The sequence below is a fragment of the Peromyscus californicus genome, unplaced genomic scaffold, assembly GCF_007827085.1.
Source record: "Peromyscus californicus insignis strain IS unplaced genomic scaffold, ASM782708v3 Scaffold_5__1_contigs__length_169319896, whole genome shotgun sequence".
Taxonomy (NCBI): domain Eukaryota; kingdom Metazoa; phylum Chordata; class Mammalia; order Rodentia; family Cricetidae; genus Peromyscus; species Peromyscus californicus.
The window spans coordinates 129,282,962-129,300,775 of NW_026294573.1; the positions used below are offsets into that span (position 1 = coordinate 129,282,962).

General features: G+C 41.1%; 1 protein-coding gene across 4 annotated transcripts in view; it reads left to right on the forward strand.

The window, feature by feature from the left end:
- The first annotated feature begins 924 nt into the window (after positions 1-924).
- Positions 925-17,814, forward strand: part of Mcmdc2 (minichromosome maintenance domain containing 2) — a 32,387-nt gene continuing 15,497 nt past the window's right edge. Inside the window, exons 1-10 of one of the 4 annotated variants that reach the window (XM_052717601.1) lie at positions 925-1,022; positions 3,892-4,081; positions 4,165-4,295; positions 4,370-4,429; positions 5,356-5,551; positions 6,151-6,273; positions 6,401-6,505; positions 8,151-8,276; positions 9,064-9,301; positions 11,746-11,951. In XM_052717601.1, coding sequence (XP_052573561.1) covers positions 3,988-4,081; positions 4,165-4,295; positions 4,370-4,429; positions 5,356-5,551; positions 6,151-6,273; positions 6,401-6,505; positions 8,151-8,276; positions 9,064-9,301; positions 11,746-11,951 — 1,279 coding nt within the window. In that variant the 5' untranslated portion in view covers positions 925-1,022; positions 3,892-3,987. Of the gene's footprint in view, positions 1,023-3,891; positions 4,082-4,164; positions 4,296-4,341; positions 4,430-5,355; positions 5,552-6,150; positions 6,274-6,400; positions 6,506-8,150; positions 8,277-9,063; positions 9,302-11,745; positions 11,952-17,814 lie in introns of those variants that run through there. The other 3 variants (XM_052717602.1, XM_052717604.1, XM_052717605.1) reach the window with 3 other exon arrangements.

A 17,814-nucleotide genomic window follows, 5' to 3' on the forward strand; every position in this document is an offset into this window, starting at 1 on the left:
ATCACTTCGCCAACAGCCCGTGGGAGCTGAGGTCTAGTTCAGGCTCAGTCCCCTGCACCAAGAAAAGAAACAATGGACAGTGTGCTATCCACTTAATGGAGTATTACAAAGGAAGACAATTCTAACACAGATGAGCATTTAGGACGGTTTATGAAGTAAAACAAGAGGCACAAGACAACAAATGCTCTGCGGTTCCACTTTTGAGTCCTGGAGTAGCCAGTTTCAAGAAGACAGAATGGTTGTCGCCAGCCACTTGGGAAATCGCTGTGTACAAAGTTTGGGGAAGATGAAAAAGTACTGGAAATAGTGTAGTTTCACAACAGTGTGAATTTAATGCCACTCAGCTTCCACTCGAGAGTGGCTAAAATGGTACATTTTGTTATGTGTATTTTACCACAATTTTGGGGCAAGGGGAATCCCCTACCCAGTAGCAGTCACCTTGCCTTACCAAGTCTTAGGTAATCACAAGTTTATATGCATGTTTGCCTATCCTGGATATTTCATGTAAATGGCATCACACAACACCTGACTTTTGTGTCTTTCATCGTGCAGAGCGCACTCAAGAGTTTAATTCTCTTTTTAATTCAAAGACGATCGTGTTGTCTTGCGTTGCTCTACCACGGCTGTTGGACGCTAGTTGGACGTGAAGGCGTTCACTTCGGTGTAGTTATAATAGTTTACATGTGCAAGCTTTTCTGTGCACGCGTGTTTTCGCTTGGAATTAGCCCTTCCTACCTCAGTGTTTCCAAAATTTACAATGCTATTGCACATCCCCAAAGCAGAATTTGATTTTTTTTTTTTTTTTTAACACAGATATCAAACGTCCTGGGCCGAGATAACAAAAGCAAAGGTAGCGGCTTCCCTTTGCGCAGCGGGAGGAGCCGCGCTGAAGTGGAGCAGGTGGGACTGGTTGCCCTGGAGACGGCAGGGCTGAGGTCCCGGCAGACCCCGCGCCCGCCAACGGTCGGCAGAGCAGAGCGCGTGCGCAGAGGCCCGCGGCAGCCCGCGGTCCCGCGGGGCAGGTGGGTCTCGTTCCCGAGGCGGCCGGGGCGGGCTCCTGAGGGGCTGCAGGCCCCGCGAGCCGGAGCTCTCCTGGCTAGAGTTCCGAGTTCTGTGAGCCTGGCTCTCCTCACCTCCTCACGGTTCCCGCAGCCCTGACAGCAGGGAAGACTTGGAAGTATCCGGGTCGCCCCCTGCTCTGTGTCCTTTTCTCCTCATAATTCCCTGGTGTAAATGCGTTCGTTCCCAGGACACGTGTGTGTGTGTGGGTGTGTGTGTGTGTGTGTGTGTGTGTGTGTGTAAATGCGTTCGTTCCCAGGACGTGTGTGTGTGTGTGTGTGTGTATGTGTACTGTTTTTTGAGACAGGGTTTCTCTGGGTAGCTCTGGCTGTCCTGGGCTCTGTAGCCCGCGCTGGCCTCTGTAGCCCAGGCTGGCCTCGAACTCACGGAGCTCCGCCTGTCTCTGCCTCCTGAAGGCTGGGATTAGAGGCGTGCGCCACCATACCCCGCAAGACTTGCTTCTTACCAGACAATTGGGCTCCGTGTCCATCTTATGAAGGCCCTGAACGTCAGACCCAGTTTCTCGGCGCCCTCTTTCCTACCTGACTGACTGTGGAGCGTCTGAGGCGCGGGCGCCTGCTGCTTGAGCACCCCCTTATTTGGAGGTGCTGGGATGGAACCCAGCCTTGGCCATCACAACAGCTGATTTCAAGTCCGGGCTTTGCTATGCAACTCAGACTGCCTCTGCCCAGCCTCTGAACGTGTGCAACCATGACCTGACCTGACCTCGTATTTTCCTCTGTGTTGTACAGGTTGGTCATGAGGTCCAGAACGGAGTCTTTAAAATTCTAGAGTTCATCTCCTCCATTCCATTTTGTTCCAAATACCCTGGACTGGTCCGTCCGTCTCTGAGAAAATACCACTAGTTGAAAATTGATAGTTGGCTGTTTGCCGTTTCAAAGCATTCTCCACACAGGCAATAGGAAGAGGCTAATTTCCAACATAAAAAATTTAAAATGGACCTAATTCTGTTTCCAAAAACTTTGTAAACTTCTCTTTTCCTGTATAATCATCTTGCACTTCAAAACTCAGTTCCAGTCTGGCTTTACTTAACCGTTTGTTTCACCCAATGTCCTCCAACTTCAGAAACCTGATTTATTTTAGTTTATTTTATTTTACACAGGGTTTCTTTGTGTGGCCCTGGCTGTCCTAGAACTCACACTAGCCTCGAACTCAGGGATCGACCTGCCTGTGCTTCCTGAGTGCTGGGATTAAGGGTGTATATGACCACACCCAGCAGAAACCTGATATTCTAAGGATGTCAACCTTCAAAATCACTGATTTTGACCCCGATGTAAGAGCAAACAGGATAGGCCCACCACTTACTTTTCTGTGTAAAGTATCCTGAACTTCAGGTTTTTAAGTGGGTAAATTCAATGATGTATGACTCACAACGGGGATGTTAGCCGCTATCTTTGGAAAACTGTCCCCATTTTAGAAATACCCACTAAAAACCATCTTGTTTGTTTGTTTATTTATTTATTGGCGGTGCTGGGATTGAGCCCAGCTTTGTGCGTGCTAGGCAGATTCTCCAGGACAGGATTACTGTATTTAGGGCCTCAGAGAAACTCACTTTATCCCTTTACAGTAGAGTGCATAGCTTCTTTGTTAGCCCACTGCCTTCAACCAAAAGAGTCCAGAGCAATAGAAAACCATCATGGCCCATACGTGAGGATGACCCACATTTTGTGAAGGTATTTCACTTCCCACGTCTGGGGTCACTGACATGGTCATATTTCTGTTACAAGGTCTCCCACAGCTGTTTGCATAACTGCTTTACTTGCTGCGTTCTCACAAAGGATAGGCACTACGTTTTGTATTCCTGGTGCCTAGGGAAGGTGGACTAGCCAATAAATAATAGCTATCGAACAAGCAGTTGATAATGATTCGATACATGTGCTAGTCATTATTTGTGACTTCTCAAAAACTGGATTCCTTGGGGGCAGGTTCCAGTCTTAACTGTATTATTCCTAATAAACTTCACATATATACGAGAAGCATATCTCGTTTCTACCCAGTGTTTTCTGTTCAAGTGAGTTTTTTTATATTCCCCTCTCTACTTCTACAGTTTAATGTTCTACATTTGTCCCTGACAAAGATTTAAAGCTGAAAGAGGCCTTCATTGTTCAATGCCTTTGTCTCCTTCAGCTAAAGATACCGAGCCAAGAGAGGTCAGCCAGTTTCCCCAGCAAATGCTGGGTCAAGAACCATTCCTGACTTTTCGAGTTAGTGCTCATAGTACCGCATTTAACATTTCTTTTCTTACATCTGTGTGTGTGTGTGTGTGTGTGTGTGTGTGTGTGTGTGTGTGTGTGTGTGTACGTGACTCAGGTGTGGGAGATCAAAGGACGGCTTGCTGAAGTTGGCTCCCTCCTTCCACCATGCTGGTTCCCGGGATCAAACTGACTCATCAGACGTGGCAGCGAGCTTCTTTACCCAATGAGTCATCCCAGAATGAATTTATGAAACAGTTTATGTCACACTCGTCCTTCAGTCTACGCTTACACGGGATAAACATCATCTAAAATTATTTGTTTCAATTTTCATTTTTTGGAGTGCCTGAGCTAGGAAGACATTTGAGCATCCTGTTAAGTTTGTGGCCTTTTAACTCATAACTAAATGTTGATTAAAGTATTATTTGTGGCTGGAAGTATGACTCAGTGGTACATGCTTGCTTATGTGAGGTCTGGGTTCAATCGAAAGGTTTTGTTTCTCCTTCAATGGGGAGGTTTTAGAGTTGGAAAGTTTACCTAGCTGTATTCTCAATTTTAAGTTTTAATTATCTGTACATCTTATAGAGGTCTTCAAAGGTAAGCTTTATTTTGTTTCTAGGTTTCTTCATTCTTTACATGGGTCTCATCACTTGTAATCTCTACCACCAATGTGGTTAACTTGCTGACAATAGAGAGGAATATTAACAAGGAGAAAATGACGAATCTGCACATGAAAGAGGCAGCCCTTGTCTATCTTGACAGAAGTGGAGGCCTCCAAAAGTTCATAGATGACTGCAAGTACTACAATGGTATGTCAGCAAAGGCGGCTGCTGAGAACCTTCGGACAGGTTTCTACATGTCTGTCCTGACTTGCACATTTGTATCTTCACAGATTCAAAACAAAGTTACGCTGTCTATCGGTTCAATATTTTAATAAACCCCTCTGATGTTGTCGAATTAGATGCTGAACTTGGAAATCACATTTTACACCATCCCTTAAAAGCTGCTCAAGTTTTTCAATCAGTAAGTTAAAGAAGAAATATTTTCCACATCACATGAAAAATTTTAGTAACTTGTTTGCTCATTTGAAATCACAGGTCTGCTTTGTTGCTGTCAAGACTCTCTCATTAATTGGACAATTACAGACTGAAACTCAAGTAAGTTTGTTTTTTGTTTTTTGTTTTTTTTTTTGTTTTTTTTTTGTTTTTCGAGACAGGGTTTCTCTGTGTAGCTTTGAGCCTTTCCTGGAACTCACTTGGTAGTCCAGGCTGGCCTCGAACTCACAGAGATCCACCTGGCTCTGCCTCCCGAGTGCTGGGATTAAAGGCGTGTGCCACCACTGCCTGGCATGATCCTCATGCTTTAAAGGTGTGTGCCACCACTGCCTGGCTCTGTTTCCAGTGTGGCCTTGAAATCACGATATCCAGATGGATCTCTGCCTTCTGAGTGATAGACTTAAGGGTGTGTGCCACCACTGTCTGGCCTCTATGTCTAATCTAGTGGCTGGCTCTGTCCTCTGATCCTCAGGAAAGTTTATTAGGGTATACAATATATCACCACAAGGACCCACATAGTAGAAAGAGAAAACAGATACCCCACAGACTGTCTTCTGACCTCCATGTCTGTGTGTGTGTGTGTGTGTGTGTGTACAATAAGTATAATTTTTTAAAAATTGAAAGAAGATGTCACAATGCCATCTCCTATATTTTCTATCCCAGACTTGGAATCACTAATTTCCTAATGAAGATCTCTGATTTCTTTTAGTGAGAATTAATAATTTGAGATCACTAAACTTTCCAATGCTATTGGGTTCCCATTGTCTTTTAGTATACATATCCAGAGAATGAATTTTTTTTTTTTTGGTTTTTCGAGAGAATGAATATTTTTAAAGAAAAAATAATGAGTTCATTGTGATACTTTTAATTATAAATGTTATAGGATTTATATTTAAATCTCATATTTTATCTGGTTTAATATTTGATTCATAGCGACACTAACAAACTACATAGTACTCTTACTATATAATGAGGCAAGTCAAATCGGATTGCAAGTTTTATTAATATCCTTTTTGTGTTCTTATCAGATCAACATTGTGCTGAAGTTAACACATTTACCTTCCCTGCCAAGTTACAGTCTTGATCTTTGTGAGTTCCCACTTAATTATACATCTCAGAGATTTTATATGATGCACGGAATTGTGATGGCAATGACCACTGTAACCAAGTACACACAAGGTGCGAGATTCCTCTGTTCAGATGAAGTGTGCCCTCTGTCAAAAGGTGTGTGCTCAAGTGGGGAACGAAAAACCAAGCCATATTTACAATCGGTCAATCAAAGTGTGATAAACAGATATTTTGGTGTCTCCTACCGTTTATATGTTTACTGGCATGATCTTGAAGCAGTCTTTTCCTGCACTCCACAGTTTAATCGGTGCTTATAGTGTCCTGACAGAGCAAATGAGGACTGTTTGCTCGTGCATTTCTCTCTGTGCTTAAGGTTTAGCCTAGTCAGCCCTTCTGTGAGGCATCTTCCCCTTGACAAGCTGGTGGAGTTGGATGCTTCCTCTCTCCTCTCTGAACTCTGCAAATGATGCCATATTCTGACATTATGTTTCTCATGGCCACATGCAGAAATTATTATTTAAATGCCCATGTTACTAGTGCTTTAGCACAGTGCCTGCAAAGAAATAGACAGGTTGCTAGTTAGCACTCAGGAGGCCAAGACAGCAGGGTGGAGGGTTCAAGGCTAGCCTGGGCTACATAGTGAGGACCTGTCCAAATAAATAAGTAAAGCATGTAATAAACACTAACTGATAATATTAAATGATTGAAAATAGTGAAATCTGAGCATGGCTTAGCTCAACACTGTTTTCTTTCAGGATTTCAGTATATAAGAGTGCATGTGCCTGGTGCTACCGAATCTGCAACAGTAAGAAATGACTTTGTGTGCAGCCTGTGTTCATCTTCACTTCAAGAAGACAGAAAATTTAGAGTACTTGGTGGTAAAAACAAACAAAAAAAAAACTGTTTACATTTTGTGATAAATTTCAAAATAGCCTCTTGTATTTTAAAAGGAAACTTAAACTGAATATGTATTCTATTAACAATTTTTTTGTTCTTTACCTTAAGATAAACAGATAGTTGAAATAATTACCACAAAAGTGCTTCATGCTTTTCAAGGAGATTCTAAAAACCAGCCCTTTAGGTTTCAGTCACTTAGTATTTTCCTTAGAGGTATGTAAAATTCTGTTTGAATTAAAAATAAATTGCTGTAAAATATGAAATCTTATTTATGCTCACATATTATAAGCATACAAACAGCTTAAGAATGGAAAGTCACCTTCTTTTTTCTTTTATTTATTCTCTCATACATTACATTCTAACTGCAGCCTCCTCTCCCCACTCCTCCCAGTCTCCCCATCTCCCCTCTCCCACAGAGCCACTGCTCCTCCGTTTCCCTTCAGAAGAGAGCAGGCCTCCCAGGGATATCAACGGATATCAACCAAACACAGCATAACAAGTTACAATAAGACTTGGCACAGACCCTCATATCGAGGCTGGACAGGGCCACCCAATAGGAGGAAAAGGGTCACAAGAACAGGCAAAAGAGTCAGAGACACCCCACTCCAGTCATCTTTATCAGGAGTTGCCAAGTCCCAGGGTCACGGCCTCTTTATAGTAATGATCTCACATTGTTCTTTATGTGTGCGCTTTGTGTTAATTTTAAAATATGGAGCCAGGTGTGGTAGTGCGTGCTTCTAATCCCATCACTCAGAGGCACTCTGTGAGTTTGAGGCCAGCCTAATCTACATAGCAAGTTCCAGGCCAGCTAGATCTACACAGTGAGACCCCATCTCAAAAAAAAAACAAAAAAACAAACAAAAAAAAACTATTAGGATATGAACATCATAAAAGAAGATATTTGGGGATTTTGCTGCACATAGTAAACATTTGTTAAACATGAGAATGACACATATGACCATTTGTTGAGAACTGATGGGTAAGTACAGGAGAGAAGTGTCTGCCATGAAGTAGGATATTGCTCACAGGGAAGAAGCTAGAGTTGTAACAAAAAATGGAGCTTTACCTTTTCCTTTGGACTGAAATTGGAGAAATTAAAAGTATTCATTTAGGGAGATGACTCTTATAATTCTACATCCTTTAATTGTTGCATTTTTTTATTGTTTGGTTGGCACTGAGATGTTCAGTGCTTATGTTCAGGTGAGAGAGGAGAGGTAGGGGAGAGGGGAAGAGGGCGTGCGTGCGTGCTTGCTTGCGTGCATGCGTGCAGTATATGTACTTGTTCCTGTAGACATGTACAGAGGTCAGTACTGTAAATCTTACAGAGCTCTCTCCACCTTGTTTTTGAAACAGGGTCTCTCATAGAATGTGGTGCTCATCCATTGGGCTAGGCTGGCTGACCCATGTGCTCCAGGAATTGGCCTGCCTCCCCACTATACCAGTTAGCGCTGAGGTTACAGATGTGACCAGCCATGGCCAATAAAGTGCATGGCAGGCACTTTGTGCCACCACACCCAGCTTATTAGCATTCTTTAGTGTTTAATTGAAAGATGTTTTATTTTATATAGAATGGTATTTTTCCTCTTGACTGCATTATAGGTGAATATTTAATTAATCTAGTTTCTATATCACATGCTGCTTGAAGCTAATTCATATTACCTATAAATATCAATATATATCAGTGATACAATGGCCTTGGTTTCCATTATTGGTACCATTACATATGCATATACTGAACAAAAGTAAATACTTCACTACCAACTACTGAATTGTCACTGGTTCCCGATATTTGAACCATACAATGATATACAATTTTCATTTAGTGAATGCTATTTTCTTTTGTGTTTAATAACCATAGATGAGCTAGTGAATAAAATGAAAATAGGAAATGAATATAAAATTATTGGAATTCCAGCCTGTGTCAAAACTTCACAAACTGCTCTCTGTATAGAAGCAAATAGTATCACCCCTTACACAGCAAAAGGTAAGCTAAATCATATATTTTAACATATTTAAGTCCATCTATTCAGCAAACAGTGTTGCCTACCTTTGTGCTAGGCCCTTTCCCAAGCAGTAGAAACAAAGTAAAACAGAACAGCAGGCTGTCTGCTCTTAACTCATTGGTAGGTGGTCAGTCAGATGGCCACGTGGAGACCATTTTCATTGTACTTGACGACTTACTGGTTTGGAAGCAGAACACAACTTAAATGTAGGTGGAAAGGCTGATTTCTTGTGTTGAACTCTGGGATTCCACAGATGCAAGCACCGATGTGTGACAAGAGTTAGACTTAGCGAGGCCTTCCTGTCCATGGCCATGTGTGAGGGGAGCAGGTCTGTGCTGTGAGAGCAGCCCAGGGGAGAGCAGGGACAGCCATGCACAGCTTCTCCTCTATTGCCTCATTTACCTTCTCTGGAGCTGGACAGAGTCAGGGTGGGGAAAATTGAGAACGTTACAATGTAGCACGGTACAGTGGTTTCAAAGGAGAATATAAGTCCTTCAAACCACAGCACCCCAGTGTTTCTGGGCAGGAGCACATACAGCAGGACAGAAGCCCCATTCCTCCTTGCCTCACACAGGGTTCAAAGGAGAACAAATGATATGTGTTCGGTTTACAACTAATTCATGTGGGTGCATGAGGTGACCGAGAGATGAAATGATGGACAAGCATGGCCACCAATCATAACATCATAAAATTTGCATATGGCACATATATTTTGATACTATTTAGGACAAATGAAATAAAATATCTGTCATTTTTATTTTCTTTCAGTTCCTTCAGGAATTAGTGACAACTTGAAGTGTCTCCTCTCCTTGACTTCCAGCTCATGCTGGAAGTTCACGGCAATACTTGCCAATATCTTTGCCTCACAGATTGTTCCTCCTGGGACTTACAATTTGCTCAAACTCTGTTTGTTGATGAGTCTAGTACAGACAAGAGACTGCAACAGGGACTCAGAAGACTGCTTGGATATTTTAATTATAACCAGTGACACTCTGCTTGTAGACAGGTAAGGTGTGTGCCATGGAGTTTTCAAGTTATACATTGCTCACATATTTGTATAAATTCTTCCTACTGATATTACTATAAGATGATTATTTAGAATTCATCTGAATACTAAAGTATTTAAATAAATTGTTATTAATAAAGTTTAAAGCATGCATTTAGAACTGAAATATTTGCTTTTAATATTTTAAGGATCTAACCTCAAAATTTCAAATCATTTCCCCAGTCAGACCTCTACAAATGCGTCTTGCTCAGGGTGGCCCACACTCTTTAGCTCAGTATTTTGCTTTCTTCTTTTATTTTCAAATAATATTCCATCTAGGGTTCAGCAGCCATTTTCTTATTTTTCTGACAGATGCCATTCAGTGACACAGGCTTCCTATAAATAAATAAAGCTGAAAAAAATTCTCCCCAGTTGTCTTTGGGGGTGAGGGTCACCTCCCTAGCCTGGGACTAAGTGCCTACTTAATGCGTGCCTTTAAAAGGAAGTCTCTGTGTTGGTCATAAAGCTAGGAAGAAGCTCCTTATAGCTAGTGTGCAATTTTGAAGAAAAAAATGTATAGAATTAAAGATTTTTTCCTCCATGTGCTCATGTTGTGGGAGGAGTAAACATCCCACAGAGTGCACATGGGGGTCAGAGGGCAACTTTGTGGTATTTTCTCCTTCACCTTAGCGTGTGTCCCAGGAATTGAACTCAAGTTGTCGGGTACACATCTTTATACACTAAGCTGTCACTGGCCCTTGAGTTAACATTTGTAGACTGTAGTGAAGACTGTAGTGAAAGGTGATGTTTTTCCTATGCAGTTTTCTCACATCATTTGTTATAAGACTTTCCTTTCTTTATTTATGATTCTAGTACCATGTTTGTCAAACTGAGTGTAAGTCTATTTTAACTTTATTTTCTGTTATGATTTTTTTTTGTCTTATATTTGGCCAGTCGTATATAGTCCTGATTATTCAGTCTTGAAATCAGGCAAGGCAACATAGTAAGACCTTGTCTCAAAATATATTTGCTGGGCAATGGTGGTGCACCCTTTTAATCCCAACACTCAAGAGGCAGAGGCAGATGGATCTCTGTAAGTTCAAGGCCAACCTGGTCTACAAAGTGAGTTCCAAGACTGTCAGGACTATTACACAGAAAAACCCTGTCTTGAAAAACAAAACAAAATAAAATTTAAAAGTTATATACCAAACTCCAAAAATCCTATTTTAAGTAGTTGGGGAGTAGAAATGGGCATTAGAATTTGTTTTAAACCAAAACAAAAACTCCCTACATGATTTTAATATGATCTGCAGCTAAGAGCCACTGCTCCTTTCAGGCTGGAAATATTCCTATCTAAGTGTCCTCTGTGTCACATACCCCCAGACTAATGTGTAAATCCTTTGTGATGATGCATACACTCAACACCTGTTCTGGCATCTGCCTGTCTCCATCTAAGGGACACTACCTGGGTCTTTTTGCATTGCGTGTCTACATCTGCTCTTCATAGATAGTTGCATCAGAAAGCTACAATTTTTTGTGGTAAAGATTTTGAAGATAGCCACATTAGGCAGACTTTTCACTGCTGTGGTAAGTACACAAGAAAAACAATTCACAGGACAAAAGATTTATTTTTGCTCACAATGTTAGTCTATCATTTACATGTTCCATTGCTATGGATCATTGGTGAGGCACTACTCAATGGCAGAGAAAACAGCTCAACTTTTGGTAGACAAGAACTAGAGGAAAAGAAACAGGAAATGGCAGAAGACATGGTCTATTTTTTCAGGGAATTCCCATAGTGACTCATTTACTTAAAAGGCCCCACCTCCTAAATCTGCCATCATATTGTGGATCTATGGAGGAGAATCCATTGACCAGGTAAGAGTCACCAGGATCCATGCACTTCAACCAAGCCCATGATCTAACCAACCCCCAACACCTGAGTGCTTGGAGGATATCTCAGATTTATCATAACACTAACTAAGGTAACATTTCTTTCTCATAATTTGAATTTCAGAGTTGAAGACACTGAGGCAGTTAACAATAACATTTAGAACAAAAAAGAAGATGTAGCAAGAGTAGTCATGATATAGAAACAGCAGGAAAAGTAAGATAGGACATTGACAAACCTAACGAACATGTTTGGAATATGTAAAAGAAAATAATCTATAAAACAACAAAGATCCAGTTCAAATGTTGCCTTCTTATAGCTTTCTCTGATTCCATTCTAAGAGGACAATACTCCCCTCTGGGTATTCTCAAAAAATTATTTTAGAATTATCCCATTGTAAGTTATTTCTCTAAGTCTCTCTATGCCATAAATTATCCAAATAAAATGCCAGCTTTCATATATGTAGTGATAGATAGACATTGGACCAAATTAAATTTAAACATGTTTCTAACATGTAATGAACTCTGAAAATCAACTATTCAATATAATCAATGAATAATTTATTTTTCCCTAGACTTTTGAAGTATAGCATGAATCTTGTCTCCCGTGGTATACATCACCCAGTCTCTAGTGAAGTGTTTCCGACTATGTACAGAAATAGATATGGAACTGGAGCAGTGAGCATTCAGGCTGGCAGTGCCTTGCTAGCTAAGGGCGGTGTCTGCTTTATAGGAGACCTGACATCACATAAGAAAGATAAACTCGAACAGCTTCAGTCAGGTAAACAATACTTCCTAACATTATTCTGCCTATTTAACCGCATCTTACCAGTACCAAGGAGTCATTTAACAGATGAGATAATACTGCACCAGAGTTAAGAGATAAAAAAACTGGACCAAATGTCATTTCTCACTTCAACATTAGAAATAAGAATTTAATTTGCAAATGTGTTGTTTTAGCCTTTACTCTGGATTCTAATACATGACTTCATTTTGGGTCAATTTTGTTTATTTTTTTTTCTTTTCTTTTGTTTTTTTGTTTTTCGAGACAGGGTTTCTCTGTGTAGCTTTGCGCTGTTCCTGGATCTCGCTCTGTAGACCAGGCTGGCCTCGAACTCACAGAGATCCGCCTGGCTCTGCCTCCCGAGTGCTGGGATTAAAGGCGTACGCCACCAGCGCCCGGCAATTTTGTTTATTTTTATTTTATTGCAGTATCTAAGACTTCCAGCACAATGTGGAAACTAGTTGTTCTGATCTTCAGGTTTCACACCATTAAGTGTAATGCTAGCTATGGGGTTTTTGCTGTTGTTGTTTTACTTTGAAAACCCATGATGAAGAGATTTCCTTCTATCCTACTCTGCCAAGAAATCTTATTATGAATAAGTGTGGGATTTTGTCAGATCTTTTTTCTTACATCTATTAATTTGATTATGTGATTTATCTGCTTTACTCTATTGATGTGATAGCTTATATTGATTTTGCTTTGGTTTTTTTCCTGCTGTTTTATTTTATGAATATGAATATTTTTCCTGTTCACCACATGTGTTCCTGAAGCTCCTAGAAGCCAGAAAAGGGCATTGGATCCCCTGGAACTGGATTTACAGACAGTTGGGAGCTGCCATGTTGGTTCTGGGAATCAAATCCAGGTGTTCTGGAAAAGCAACCAGTCTCTTAATCATTTAGCCATCCCTCCAGCTCCATGTTGACTAGTTTTGAATACTGTACCAGTATAGCATACCTGAGCTATGTCCCACTTAATCAGTGTATAATTGTGAATTTTCTGGAAAGGTGCAAAAGAGATGCCTACCTACATATTAGACAGTGCCAACCTACCAAAGAATGGCAGGTACAAGTCCAGGTTGATGGGTAAATGCATTTATTAGAGGTCACTGATGGAACATTTGATAGCTCACAGGCAGCTACACTCGCCAAAATCACTTCCCCAACCCATGTTTTATAGAGTTCTAAATTTAAGAAATGCCTCCCACAGGACACAAGCAAATCAGCCCTAGAAAGGAAATGTGTCTTTGGAAGCACTTGGTTCTTGTCCTTATTGGAAATTTTGAAGGTTTTAGCAAACACTGTCAGACATGGGAAGGAGGCCTTTGTTTAGGGGAATATGGCTCTTACTGTCAGTCTACAGAACAGCTAAGCAGCATCCTGCTACAAAATAGTCTTGCTTTAGCCAGGTGTAGTAGATACTTGTCCTGTTGCTGCAACAAAATGCTTAACAAAAGCAACTACAAAAGGAAGGCTTATTTTGGCTCACAGTTCCAGGGTTCAGTCCATTCCGTCAGGGAAGGAAAGACGGCAGCTCAAGGCAGCACTTCATGTCCATCGTCAGAAAGCAGAGAGATGTCCATGCACAGCTTGCTTTCTATGTCCCTTTCCATTTACTTATGTGTGTGCATGTGTGAGTGTGGTCGTTTGAATGAGAATGGCCCCCATAGGCTCATACATTTGAATATTTGGCTCCTAGTTGGTAAAGGATTAGGAGGTATGGTTTTGTTGGAAGAAGTGTTTCACTTGGGGTGGACTTTGAGGTTTCAAAAGCCCAGGCCAGGCCCAGTTTTACACACTCTTCTGCCTCCTGCCTGCTGATCAGGATGTAAGCTCTCAGGTACTGCTCCAGCACCATGCCTGCCTGCCTGCTGTCATACTCCCAGCCATGACCATGGACTGACCCTCTGAAACTGTTTTTGAGCCCCCGGTTAAATGCTTTCTTCTATGAGCTGCCTTGGCATGGTGTCCCTTCACAGCAATAGTACAGTGACTAAGACATGTGGGATATATTCAGAATATAGAAAGTTTCCATAAGTCAATAATTAAAAAAAAAAAAAAACCCTATTGGGCTCAGCAGTAGAGTGCATGCTTAGCATGTATGACTGCTGAACATCTTTAGTCATCAGAGAAATAAAAATAAAACCACAAGGAGGCAACAAGCATGAGTAGGGACAAGTGTCTACTCCAGAAGAGCCTAGAAATTGAGTTAAAACCCTGCTGTCACCATTTTTAAATGGTTTAATAACTTTAGGCTAAAGATATAACTTAACTGATAGTGCTTGCCTAGAAAACCCTAGGTTTGGTTCCCAGCACCATACATAAAAAAGAATTTTTAAAATAGTGTTTCCTTTGAAGTCATAGATTGCAAGGAAGCCCAGTGAGGCCAAGGAATCACATCCATGTGTGTATTAATAGTGGCCTGCCACCTTCTTAGAGCAGTAGTATCCACACATAGTATCCACGTGGCCTTCATGGCACAATCTGTTCTCACTTTGATTCTCAATGACTTCTTACTTATTGTTGATGAACTGTGGTCCAGTCCCTTACCTTCCCCTACCATAAACTACAGTCCAATCCCTTACCTTCTCTTACCATGAACGACAGTCCAATCTCTTACCTTCTCTTACCGTGAACTACAGTCCAATTATAGGCAGATTTTTCTTTTGGCCACCAGCTCACAAATAATGACACGGAGACTCGTTATTAATTATGAAAGCTCAGCTGATAGCGTAGGCTTATTTTTAGCTAAGTCTTATAACTTAACCCATTTCTATTCATCCATGTGCTTCCCCGAGGCTCGTTTACCTCATCTACATACTATCTGCCGTACTTTCCTGCTTTCTCTGTGTCTTCCCATGTCCCTGCCCTTCTCCTTCTGTGCCTGGAAATCCTGCCTAGCTATTGGTCATTCAACTTTTTATTAAGCTAATCAGAGTGACACTTCTTCACAGTGTACAAAAAGATCATTCCACAACATCCAATCCCTTACCATCCCTTACCATGAACTATATAGTCCAATCCCTGACCATGAACTGCAGTTCATATTCCTTACCATCCTTGACTGAGAAAGAGGCTCTGCTGTCCCTTTGAATCAAATTTGCTTCCTCTTTCTATAGGATTGCCTATTCTGGACATTTTATATAAACAAATCCTTTAATATCTGGTCATCTGTGACTGCCTTCTTTTACTTAGCAAAAAAAAATTTAGCTTATTTCATCCATGTTATAACATGTATCAATATTTCATGTTTTTTTTTCTGATACAGGGTTTCTCTGTGTAGATTTGCTCCTTTCCTGGAACTCACTCTGTAGCCCAGGCTGGCCTCGAACTCACAGACAGTTCGAGGCTGCCTCCCGAGTGCTGGGATTAAAGGCATGCGCCACCAACTGCCCAGTATGTCATGTTTTTAGTTGAGCAAAATACATATTCCTTTAAGCTAAGCATGGTGGCAGACACCTATGACCTCAGCACTCATCTTCAAGGAGAAATATGCAGAAAACCAGTACTCTGATTGGTGTACAGTACAAGGTGTGGCCTTGTTGGAGGAGCTGTGTCACTGGGAGTAGGCTTTCAAAAGCCAGTGTGAGTCCCAGTCTTGCACTCTCTGCCAGCTGCCTGTGGATTCAGGATGTAAAGCTCTCAGCTACCTCTCCAGCACCATGCCTGCCTGTGTGCTGCCATGCTCCCTGCCATGATGATAACAACAAACCCTCTGAAACTGTAGGGAAGCCCCTAATTAAAAGCTTGTTTTTATAAGAGTTGCCTTGGTCTTGGTGTCTCTTCACAGCAATAGACATTCACTAAGACAGAGTACACTCATAGTCTTGTACATCTATCACTATCCTCCATTTCCAGAACAGTTTGATCACTCCAAATACAACTCTATACTAACTAACTCCCTGGTAATATTATTCCATTTTCTGTCTTTATGAACTTGTCTATTAACAGGATTTCCCTTTTAATGCTGAAAAGTATTCTATTGTATTGACAGATATCTTGTTTCCACTTTTTGCTAATTGTCAATAATCCGCTATGGGTATTTGTTTTTTAGTTACTTTTCTTGATGCAATAAAATGACCAAGGCATCTTATAAAAGAAAGGATTTAATTTGTAGCTTATGATTCCAGAGGATTAGAGACAATGACCATCATGGGGGGAGCTTATAGCGACCATGCTCATTCGAACCACCACAGGACTGGTGCACAAATATTTGAGTCCTGGAGTTGGCTCCTTTGAGTGTGTCCAAGAATGGAATTGTTGGATCACTTTTTGGTTAACCACTGAACTGTTTCAAGAGGGAAAACACCAATTGTACATTCCCACCAGTAATGCATAAGCGGTATGGTTCTTCTACATCACTATTACATCTTATTTGTAATGTTCTAAGGAAACAAAGTATAAACATAAACTTATATATAAAATATATTTAAAGGTAAAAGCTGTTCATATTAGGACCTTTAATACAAGTATTTTCCTGCTTTTTAACAGCATGCCAGATTTTTGCTTTGCACTGGGCTCCACAAATTTTGTAACTGGTCCTGCTTACTAGAATGGCAAAAAAGTTTCAACAGTTGACAAGAAAAACAGTTGAGGCTGTGGAACCTCTGAGTTCTCATGTGTTGTTGGTGGGAGTCTCAAATAGTATGATCCTTGTGAAAACTGCTTGGGCAGTTTCTGTAAGGTTAAATATTTTACAGTTCAGGGGAAAGAAAAGTATAATGTGATAGTTAGTCATGACTGTACTCTTGAATGGGTTGAGACACACCTAGGAGATTAATAAAGCACACTTCTGAGTGTGTCTGGAAGTCACTCCAGAGAGGATAAATTGACGAAAGAAGACTAACCCTGTGTGGAGGTGGCATCCTCCCCTGAGCTAACAAGCACAGCTCGCTCGCGCTCTCTCTCTCTCTCTCTCTCTCTCTCTCTCTCTCTCTCTCTCTCTCTCTCTCTCTCTCTCTCTCTCTCTCTCTCTCTCTCTCTCTCTCTCAACTACCGGGATGTGAACCTCTGTCTGTCATGTCCTCCCTCCATGATGGACTAAACCTCTAGAACAACAGCCAAATGGATCTTCTCTTGACGATGCTTATTTCCGGTATTTTCCATAGTTACAGAAGTCTAGTGTGTGAACACAAGAGACTGTTCAATGAGTTAAAAGGGTAGTTTGAAATCCATTTGGGAGTTAGACTCCTAAGAATAAGATTAAATCCATAGATTGTTATAAAGAGTAGGGTACTTCTGCTTTTTGTCTGTTTGGGTTTTAAGTGGGAGAGGGCTTTGACGGCTTTGGTTTTGAACATGCTGAATTTGAAGTACACATTTCCTTAGTCAGGAAGCATAGTATCTCTGTCTTCTGACATTCTCTCATGAATGGACTGCCTTCTATCATTTTTTACCACATAAAAGGACATTATTGAGTTGGGAATGTGGCTCAGTTGATAGAATGTGTACCTAGCACACACACAGCCCTGCATTCTATCCCAAGCACTGCGTACACTCTGCATGGTGGCACAAACCTATAATCCCAATATTTGGGAGGTGGAAGAAGAACCGTAGTTCCAGATTGTCCTCAGCTCTATGGTGAGTTTGAGGCCAGCCTGGGGTAATGAAAGCCTAGACTGCATGAGTGTCCTAGTCCTCTGTCTGTTAATTTGTGGCTTGTAATTCCAGAGGGTTAGAGACCGTGACCATCATTGGGGGAGCCTTTAGGGACCATTCTCATTCAAACCATGACAGTACTGGTATACAAATATCTCCACCCAGATGCCCAACCACAGTTCCAGCTTATGCTCTGGACTGGTGATTCTCAAACCAATAACAGACTCAAATAGACTCAAATAGTTTTCTTATCTTGGATCTTTTTT